This window comes from Gekko japonicus, unplaced genomic scaffold (genome assembly GCF_001447785.1).
Source record: "Gekko japonicus isolate JY-2015 unplaced genomic scaffold, Gekko_japonicus_V1.1 scaffold2632, whole genome shotgun sequence".
In the NCBI taxonomy this organism is placed as follows: Eukaryota; Metazoa; Chordata; class Lepidosauria; order Squamata; family Gekkonidae; genus Gekko; species Gekko japonicus.
In genome coordinates, this window is record NW_015175446.1 from 148451 (window position 1) to 158562 (window position 10112).

The 10112-nt window shown below is 49.6% G+C and overlaps 1 protein-coding gene and 1 non-coding gene across 2 annotated transcripts in view; one reads left to right on the forward strand and one right to left on the reverse strand.

The window, feature by feature from the left end:
• The window catches only part of CHRDL1 (chordin-like 1), a 90507-nt gene that overhangs the window by 78943 nt on the left and 1452 nt on the right, over positions 1-10112 (reverse strand). Inside the window, exons 2-3 of the mRNA XM_015425874.1 lie at positions 6734-6846; positions 1017-1110 (exon numbers count right to left, since the gene is read on the reverse strand). Coding sequence (XP_015281360.1) covers positions 1017-1110; positions 6734-6846 — 207 coding nt within the window. The remainder of the gene's footprint in view (positions 1-1016; positions 1111-6733; positions 6847-10112) is intronic.
• On the forward strand, positions 8194-8265 carry TRNAA-CGC. Its single transcript has one exon. It is a non-coding gene; the product is annotated as a tRNA-Ala (tRNA).

Below are 10112 nucleotides of genomic sequence, written 5' to 3' on the forward strand. Positions count from 1 at the left end.
CCGTACCTCACCCAGGGGAACTGCGTTCCCCCGCGTTCCCCCCCGAAATGACCTCTGGACACTCCCCCTCCCAGAGAGCTGCATCGAAACAGGCACCCCATTGGTAGCCATGCGGTATCGGGCAGGGGTCCCCAACCTTTTTGAACCTGCAGGCGCATTTGGGATTCTGACCCGGCACCAGTGTTCCCTCTAAGCTGAGTTAGTGTGAGCTAGCTCACAGTTTTTTAGCCTCCAGCTCACACAATTTTGCCTTGGCTCGGGAAGGATGGGGCTCCAGAGCAAACTAATTAATGCAGTAGCCAAATGGCTCACTCACAACTTTAATGCCAGTGGCTCAGAAAGTAGAATTTTTGCTCACAAGACTCCACAGCTTAGAGGGAGCTTTGCCCGGCACGCGGGGCACAGCAACGAAATGGCTGCCACAAAATGGCTGCTGCAGGAGGTGGAACCGGCCACAGAACGATTGCCGTAGCTTCACTTCAGGGACACGGTGTAAATCCTTGTGCCGTGGAAGCAGCTGCTGCCAAAGCAACATTTTTTTTAAAAAATCTGCACAGCCAATCAAATCTCCAGCAGTCAAACAGAAGCTTTGCTGGGTGAAAGCTCTACCTGGTCCCCCCCCCCACTTCCTATAAACACCTAGGGGGCATCATGGAAGGTGTCGGTGGCGACATGGCGCTCAGAGGCCCGAGGTTGGAGACCCCTGGTGTAGAGGAACAACAGCCCCACTCAGATGTGCACTTGGAGGTACTTCACCATGCATGGAAATATCGACGTGGAAGAATTCTCACCACAACCACCACTACAGACTGGAAAACCAGTGGCTGTGCCGTGCATTCTCACCACAACCACCACCACAGACTGTGGTGTGAGAGAAAAAGAGTGGAAGGAAGGGGTTCCCCCACCACCACCAACATTTCTTGCACCTCTCAGAATGGCGGCTCTCACAATGCAAACTGAACATGTTCTGAATGCGCCACTCCGGAGAGTTTTGTGGGAATGCAAATAAGTATTACCTGGACAGCGTGGGCAGCACAGCTGGGGCACATGAACCGGGGTAGGGCAGTGGAGGGCCGGGCATCGTATTCTGTTGCACAGCACATTTCCATTCTGGGGGAAGAACAAGAGAGCCGCAAGGATTATTGTTTGTAATACTAATAGCTTGTGAAGGGTTTTACCATTTGTCTCGTTTGATCACACAACGATCTCCTGGTTTTTCATAAGAACACAAGAACAGCCTTGCTGGACCAGACCAGGGGTCCATCTAGTCCAGCATCCTGTCTCACACAGTGGCCAACCACTTCCTCTGGAAGGCCAGCAACGGGGCAGAGAGGCCGAGGCCTTCCCCTGATGTTGCCGCCTGGCTCTGGGATGCAGAGGTGCCCTTTAGTCATCATGGCTGGTAGCCCCAGATAGACCTGTCCTCCGTGAATCTGTCTATGCCTGTGGCCACCGTTCTATCCTTTGGCAGCAAATTTCACATTTTAATCACTCAGTGTGTAAAGAAGTATTTCCTTTTGTCCAGGGCTTTTTTTTGTAGAAAAAGCCCAGCAGAAACTCATTAGCATATTAAGCCACACCCATGACAGCAGCTCATTAGCATATTAGGCCACCCCCCCCAAGTTACCAGAAGTGTGGTCATCCAGCCACACCCACCTTTTGCTTCTTATTCTGTTTACCTTGTTTGTTGTCCAAACCCAGGACCTTTTTTTGTAGCAGGAACCCTTTGCATGTTAGGCCACACACCTCTAATGTAGCCAATCCTAATGAGTTCCTGCTGTTGGGTGTGGCCTATTATGCTAATGAGTTCCTGCTGGGTGTGGCCAACTCGGGAGCCAGCCAGAACTCGGTTCCTGTGCGTTCCTGCCCAAAAATAGCCCTGCTTTTGTCCATCCTGAATCTACTGCCCATCAACTTCATTGGGTGCCCTCAAGTTCTCGTATTTTGGGAGACGGGGGAAAAGGTCCTCTCTGTCAACTCTCCTCTCCCTATGCATTATTTTATAAACCTCTTACCACGTTCCACCTTAGTCATCTCATTTCTAAACTGAAAATAGTCTGAGACATGCTTGCATGTCTGAGGCTTTGTGGGGATCCTGTGACAGAGCAACGATTGGAACTTGTGTTTCCTAGGTCTAGTTGTAAACACACACACCCCTCGGTTCTGTGGTTCTGCACAACGACCAAGTTGCATCTCGTTCCCACAGAGCTTTTACTTCTGGGGACCTAATGGGAGGGGCTGTGGCTCAGTGGCAGAGCAGCTGCTTGGCATGCAGAAGGTCCCAGGTTCAATCCCTGGCATCTCCAGTTAAAAGGATCAGGTAGGAGGTGATGGGAAAGACTTCTGTCTGAGAACCCGGATAGCTGCCACTAGTCAGAGTAGGCAATACTGACTTTGATGGATCCTGCATATACTGTATTCATGAGACTTAGGGAGGGAGGGAGAGAGAAATGGAATGTCTAGAATAGTGAGTTTATTGCTGGTGTACACACAGTAAAAAAAAGGAATATCCCTGAAACTCTGAATTGAGCACTTTTTTTCCTCCTTCAAGTCACAACTGACTGATGGTCACCCCATAGGGCTTTCAAGGCAAGAGACCAGCAGAGGCGGTTTGCCATTGCCTGCCTCTGCACAGCAACTAACCAGGTCAAGGCATCCAGCACCTTGTGTGCTAGAAATTCCACAACTGAGTATCGTGTGACAGTGTATGTAGTATAGCCAGGAGATCCTAAGATTGTCTGACAGCCAGAAGTTCTAGCTCTTTTCGCGTTATGCACCACTAGGTGGTGAGCTAGACCTGTTTTTGAGGCAAGAGACGTTTCAGAGGTGGTTTGCTATTGCCTGCCTCTGTGTCATTGACCCTGTTATTCCTTGGAGGTTGCCCATCCAAATACCAGCCGAGGCCAGGGCATTAGTAATTCCAGTCACACACACACGTGGAAAGCAGGCTTCTAACTACTGGTGTAAAGCAGTGCAGAGGATGACAGGTGGGAATTCCTTGGTTGAGGTCTTCCCTGATTCGTCAGTGTGCTCGAGCCAAACTGCTGTCTCTTGGCTTCAGCCCCGTCTGCTATCTGGGCAAAGTCCCATACCGACCCATTTCCAGAGGTGGTTCTGTAACACGGAGAAGATTGCACAGCCAGACTGGTCCATGCAAAATCCAAAACCAAGAATGAAATCTGTGTCATCCCTTTTATTAGGGATTGTTGTTGTTCAGTCTGATTTGATCTCCTTGCAGTCCAAGGGACTCTCAAGAGTCTTCTCCAGCACCATAGTTCAAAAGAATCTATTCTTCGGCGCTCGGCCTTCCTTATAGTCCAACTCTCGCAGTCATACATGACTACTGGTAATACCATTGCTTTGAACATTAGGGATAAATAAAGACAAATATTGTGCAGGTTTTCCGGCTCGCCAGAACACTTCACCGGGCTGGATGTTAGGATATTTAAATTTAAGGAACAGAGAAGGATAGAAATCAGATTACTGATGTTAAGACCTGATGTAAACCTGCCCCATTTATTTATTTGTTGACTTCATTTCTCCCTGGTGGGGAGAAATGACTTTCTCCCTGGTGGGGAGAAATGACTTTCTCCCTGGTGGGGAGAAATGACTTTCTCCCTGGTGGGGACCCAAAGCGGCTTCCCCCATTCTGCTCTCCTCCATTTTATCCTCACAACAACCCTGTGAGGCGGGTCAGGCTGAGGGGGTGTGACCGGCCCAAGGTCACCCAGCAGGCTTGCATGGCCCAAATGGGGATTCTTGCCTGGGTCCCCCAGATTATCGTCTGACACTCTACTATACCCCACTGGCTCGTTTATTTATTTGTTGACTTCATTTCTACCCTGCCTTTCTCCCTGGTGGGGCCCAAAGCGGCTTCCCCCATTCTGCTTTCCTCCATTTTATCCTCACAACAACCCCGTGAGGCGGGTCAGCCTGAGAGGGTGTGACCGGCCCAAGGTCACCCAGCAGGCTTGCATGGCCCAAATGGGGATTCTTGCCTGGGTCCCCCAGATTATCGTCTGACACTCTACTATACCCCACTGGCTCTCAGACAGAGGGCTTTTGATAGCGGGGAGGGTAACTGACGCAGGAGCCATAGATGGTCCCTTTCCATCTGAAGATATGGGCTGGGGTGTTACCAGTACGCTGATGACACCCAGCTCTATCTGATGTTGGGTGGCCGGTCTGACTCCGGCCCGGATGATCTGGACTGGGCACTGTAGGCCGTGGCTGGTTGGCTTAGACTGAGCCGGCTGAAGCTAAATCCGGCGAAGACAGAGGTCCTGTGCCTGAGTCAGGGTGGTTCGGGGATGGGGATCCCGCTCCCAGCCTTCGATGGGGCGCCACTGGTGCCAGCGTCGGAGGTTAGGAGTTTCGGAGTGCTCCTGGATCCCTCCTTAACAATGGAGGCCCAGGTGGCAGCCACTGCTAAGTCGGCTTTTTATCACCTTCGGCTGATTCGGCAGTTGGTTCCCTTCCTTGACCGCAACGACCTGGCTACAGTGATCCATGTGATGGTCACCTCGAGATTAAACTACTGTAACGCTCTCTACATGGGGCTGCCCTTGTCATTAATCCAGAAGCTGCAGCCAGTGCAGAATGCCGCAGCCAGGCTCCTGATGGGTCTCCCTAGATGGGAGCACATCTGGCCGGTGCTGAAGACACTGCACTGGCTGCCAATAGCATACCGAATTCGCTTCAAGGTGCTGGTACTTACCTTTAAAGCCCTATATGGCCGGGGTCTGACCTACCTGAAGGACTGCCTTTCGCCATACAAACCCCAGAGAGCACTACGGTCGGGGTCACAACACCGACTAATTGTCCCAGGCCCTAAGGATGCCAGGCTCGCTGCTACCAGGGCTAGGGCCTTTCCAGTGGCGGCTCCTCACTGGTGGAATGAGCTCCCAGAAAAGATCAGGGCCCTGCGGGACCTTGTGCAGTTCCGCAGGGCCTCCAAGACAGAGCTCTTCCACCAGGCTTTCAACTAGGAGCAGCCCTCCACTACCACCAACTATTACTATCAATAACATCTGTGGTGGGGGTTGGCCCTGTCGTGGGAGACCGGAATACTACTAAGTCGGGATCTTAGTATGTCATCTCATAGTACGCTACCTTAACTTATTGATGGACTACCAAGACGAACACTTTAAGTAATATTGTATGATTGTTTAAAGGTAAAGCTCACTCCATCATGAGGCAACTCGGGTCTCGAACTGCTGAACTACTGACCTTCCACAGCCTGCAGTTCAGCGCCTTAACCACTTGAGCCACCGCTGGCTTTAAATGTTTTAAATGTTTCATGCTAACCGGCTATACTATGCTGGCAAATGTGAGCCGCCCTGAGCCCATCCGCAGGGAGGGCGGGATATAAATATAACAAATAAATAAATAAAAATTGTTGTCACAATGGTAAATTCTGGGTTTTGTAGGCTGCCTTGAATCACCTTTGATGTCAGGAAAGGTAGACATTTGAATAGATAGATGTCAAGGGGGAAACACATTGGCCTACCTCTCAGGGTTGTTGTCACGAGTAGCAAAACAACAGATTGCATCCACTGCAAAATTTCCACTTGTACTAGAGCTCTTGTGCGAGCGGAAATTCAAGAGAAAGATCCCAGCAGCCACTTGCGCTAAGCCATACTCCTTGCGTCCCTCTTGCAAGATCTTGTGCAACTAATTTCTGGGCCCTCTAATATATAAAGAGGATTGTGCTAGCCTAGGTGTTCCACAATCTCTCACACATACACAAAAAGCAGGCTTCTAACTACCGGTGTAGTGTTCCCTCTAAGCTGAGTTAGTGTGAGCTAGCTCACAGTTTTTTAGCCTCTGGCTCACACATTTTTGTCTCAGCTCAGGAAGGAGGGCTCCAGAGCAAACTAATTTATGCAGTAGCCAAATCACTCACTCACAGCTTTAATGCCAGTAGCTCATAGAGTAGAATATTTGCTCACAAGACTCCATGGCTTAGAGGGAGCCTTGACCGGTGTAGTGTTCTCTGTTTCTTAAATTTAATTTTTCTAACATCCAGCCCGGTGAAGTGTTCTGGCGAGCTGGAAAACCTGCACATTGATTTGCGTCTATTTATCCCTAATAAAAGGGATCACACAGATTTCGTAATTCAGTTCTGATTATGTTTCTGTTTTGCGCATCGCTGGATCCAATCCTTGTGCATGATGATAAAGATCATCATGCTCAGCGCTGTATAGATGCCAAGTGCTATGGTTATTTTCTGTCTGAAAACCAGTTCCCAAAATTCCATCATCCAGCATGGCAAAGAAATAAATCTCAGAGTGGATAGGATATGACATGACACAGAGACCTGGGAAGTTCCTAGAGCGTCACCCAGCGCCGTGACTTTCAGTTATGTACCCAGAAGTGACGCCACAGTGTCGCCTGATGATTGTTTCTCCTAAGCTGGTCTACTTTGAACCTTACTCAAGTCTGTTCAGTAGAACTTACTCCCAGGCAAGCATGCTTGGGTTTGCACTGGAAGTTCTCAATAGCTCCCATTGCATTCTGTTGGACAAAGAGCTATAATGTGGGATTCGGCTGTGGGTGGGCAAAGTTCCCCCTTCAGGCACTTGGGTCACCACAAGAATGAGAAGAGGAGGAGGAGGTCTAACAGAAGTTCACCCCGCCCAATGCCTATCCTACTCACTTTAAAAATCAGTATTTCAAGAACTATTTATAACCATCAATATAGAAAGACACTGGGAATAGTTGCAAGAAATACCTCAGAGCAGAGACAGTTCACACAGTAAACGATGCCGTAGGGTTCCAGGTACGGATGCCACCTCTCTCCTACACGGTACTTCTTATCTTGAAACACACAGTAGGTCTCTGGATCTGCAAGGGAGAGGAGGGGAAGCTGTGAGCGGACGAACAACTTTCGCAGCTACAGTGAAAGCAAAATTTCCTGGGGAGACTCCTAAGAACGAATAGGAAACGGTCGTGTGAAAATCAGACCACGGGTCCACCTTATGCCCACGGACATGCAGCAGCTTATTCTGGGTCCCAGCCAGAGAATGGCCTTTCCTAGATCACTCTAAGTAGAGAAGCACGAGATCACATTCTGGACCCTGAGCCAGTGTGATACAGGGATACGAGACCCAGGTTCGAATCCCGCTTAGTGCCATGGAAGCTGACTGGGTGAATGTGGGCCAGTCACACCCTCTCAGCCTAACCTACCTCACAGGGTTGCTGTGGAGAGGAGAGGAGAAGGATGTAAACTGCTCTGGGTCCTCACGGGGGGGAAAAAGAAAATGAATAAAGGTGTGCTCTGCTACGACGCCGCCACCCTGCCTCTGTGAGAGCAGAGATGAGCATCTACAAACTGAAGGCTGCTTTACTTTTTATGGTTGAAATGGACAAGTTGACATGGAAACTTAATAATATGGAAGCAGAGGACTTCTTTGCAGACTGGAAAGATTTAAAAGAGTATCTGGAAAAGTATTGGGTTGTAAGAGACAACTTATTTTGTTTCAATAACTTTTGAGGTTAAAGATTAGCAATGTGGAATGATAAAAATGGAAGTGTAATAATGTAAGAGACAATATATTTTGCTTTATTAACTATTGAATGTTTAAAGACTAGCAATGGGAAATGTTAAAAATAGAAGTGTAATAATGAAGATTTAGTTACCTATTGAACGTATTGGGGGAAAGGGGATGGAAAAAGAAAATTGAAGATTTGAGCAGGAGGTTGTAGCACTGTGGGAAGCCAAGTAGGGGAGGGAAAGGGAGGAGGGTTGGATGTAAACTGGGAGAAAGGTGTAAACATGTGTTGGACTTTGTTGATTATATCCTGAATAAAATGTTTATAAAAAAACCCCACAAAACTGAAGGCTGCTCATAATAGGAACTCTTCCCAGTTTTCTGATGTTAGAACTATATCATAATTTAAGAACTGGTAGGTGGGATTCTTTCCTGCATGACAATCTCTCATATTTGACGCAAGGCAAAAATTAAGTTCAGGGGAGAGGTTTCAGAGAGGCAGCCTAGTACCTCTGAGTACCAGTTGCTGGGGAGGGACACAAAAATGTTGGTAGGCTTTGGCTTCTATGACCACCTTGCCGGCCTTCTAAGGGCATCCGGGTGACCATTGTGGAAAGCAGAGCACCAGACTACAGGGACCATAAGTCTGATTCAGCAGGGCTGCTCTTATCGGGGGTTTTTCCCCTACTAAGGAAGCTGAGGAGCCGTGGCTCAGTGGCGGAGCCTCTGCTTCGCATGCAGAAGGTCCCGGGTTCAATCCCCGGCATCTCCAATTAAAAGGACCAGGCAGTAGGTGATGTGAGAGACCTCTGCCTGCAACCGTGGAGAGCTGCTGCCAGTCTGAGTAGACAAGACGAACCTCGATGGAGTCCAGAGGTCTGATTCAGTATACGGCAGCTTCACGTGTTCATGTGAATGAGATACCTCAACCCAGGGCTATTTTTGGGTAGGAACGTACAGGAACGGCGTTACGTCTGGCTTCCAAGTTGGCCACGACCAGCAGGAACTCATTAGCATAATAGGCCACACCCAACAGCAGAAACTCATTAGGATTGGCTACATTAGGGGTGTGTGGCCTAACATGCAAAGGAGTTCCCGCTACAAAAAAGCCCTGGGTTTGGACAACAAACAAGGTAAACAGAATAAGAAGCAAAAGGTGGGTGTGGCTGGATGAGCACACTTCTGGTAACATGGGGGTATGGCCTAATGTGCCAATGAGCTGTGCTGCCAGGGGGCGTGGCCTAATATGCTAATGAGTTTCTGTTGTTGGGCGTGGCCTATTATGCTAATGAGTTCCTGCTGGGCTTTATCTACCAAAAAAGCCCTGCCTCAACCTGATCCTTGTCGCTCTCCTTCCACTCAGAGCCGCTAGCAGGATGCGGGCCGGCCGATGTGAAAAGCTCGGCTTTTATTTCAGTCATCTGCGGGATGAATGAGGCTTTCATGTCTGAGAGGCAGTGAACTGGAGATGACACCGGCAGTTCCCCAGTGATGCTCCAGCTTCGGACAAAGCTATTTGCACAGCGCGTTCTCGTGAATAAGCTCAGTGGAGCAGAGGGAATGCCTCCCTTGGACCCCGTCCATGCCCTTCTTCCCTTCTGTATCCCTCCGTTTGCTAGAGCTGTCGAGCTGGGATGAACGGACCCGCCTACTGTATTGGAGACTGCGGTTGCAAAGCGTGGAGCACCACACGGAACCCACTGGAGGAGTGGTAGAACATCCGCTTGGCAATGCATGCGGAAGGTCCCAGGTTCAATCCCCGGCCTCCCCAGTTAAAACAATCAGGTTGTAGGTGATGGGAAAGACCTTTGGCTGGTCACTCTGGAGAGCCACTGCCAGTCTGAGTGGGTAATGTTTTATTTATTTATTTATTATTTTGATTTATACCCCGCCCTTCCTGCGAGCGGGCTCAGGGGTAATTTCCTGCGGGAGTGCACAGGAGCGGAGCTCTGGCAGTAAGGAGCCCAGGGGGCGGGCACATGCAACAAGCCCCGCCCCCTGCTCCCAGCAGCCCTCAGTCGGGCCACGACGAGCAAGAAGCAGCCAGGTAAGTTGCAGAGCCTGCCTTCAGGTACAAGCTCTCCCTCCTCTGCGAGGACAAATCTGCACGCCCCCCCCCCCAAAAAAAAATAGCTAGCAATCCAAAACAGTCCAGTGGAGCCTGAGCAGTGGATGTTGCCTTCTGACACACTTCCGGTGATGTCAGGGGTGTGTGGCATATGCAAATGAGTTATGCTAATACATTATGTTAATGAGCTCCTGCACCTCTTTTTCTACGAAATGACCCCTGGCAATACTGATATTGATGAACCAACGGTTCGATTCAGCACAAGGCAGCTTCACCTGCTAAGGACCCAGGTTTTATCCCTGGCACCTCCAGTTAAAAAAGTTCAGGCAGTAGGTGATGGAAAAGGCCTCTGCTTGAGACCCTGGAGAGCTGCTGCCAGTCAGAGGAGACGATGCTGACCTTGACAGAGTGATGGTCAGACTCGGTATAAGGAAGTTTCAGAGAGCAGGGCCGATTTCCCACAAGCGCTGCCCTGTGCTTGCTCTTCCCTCTTGCCCCGATGGTACGTGTCAATTTCACACAAGCTGCTGCGTGGCAGCATTTTGCCCTGC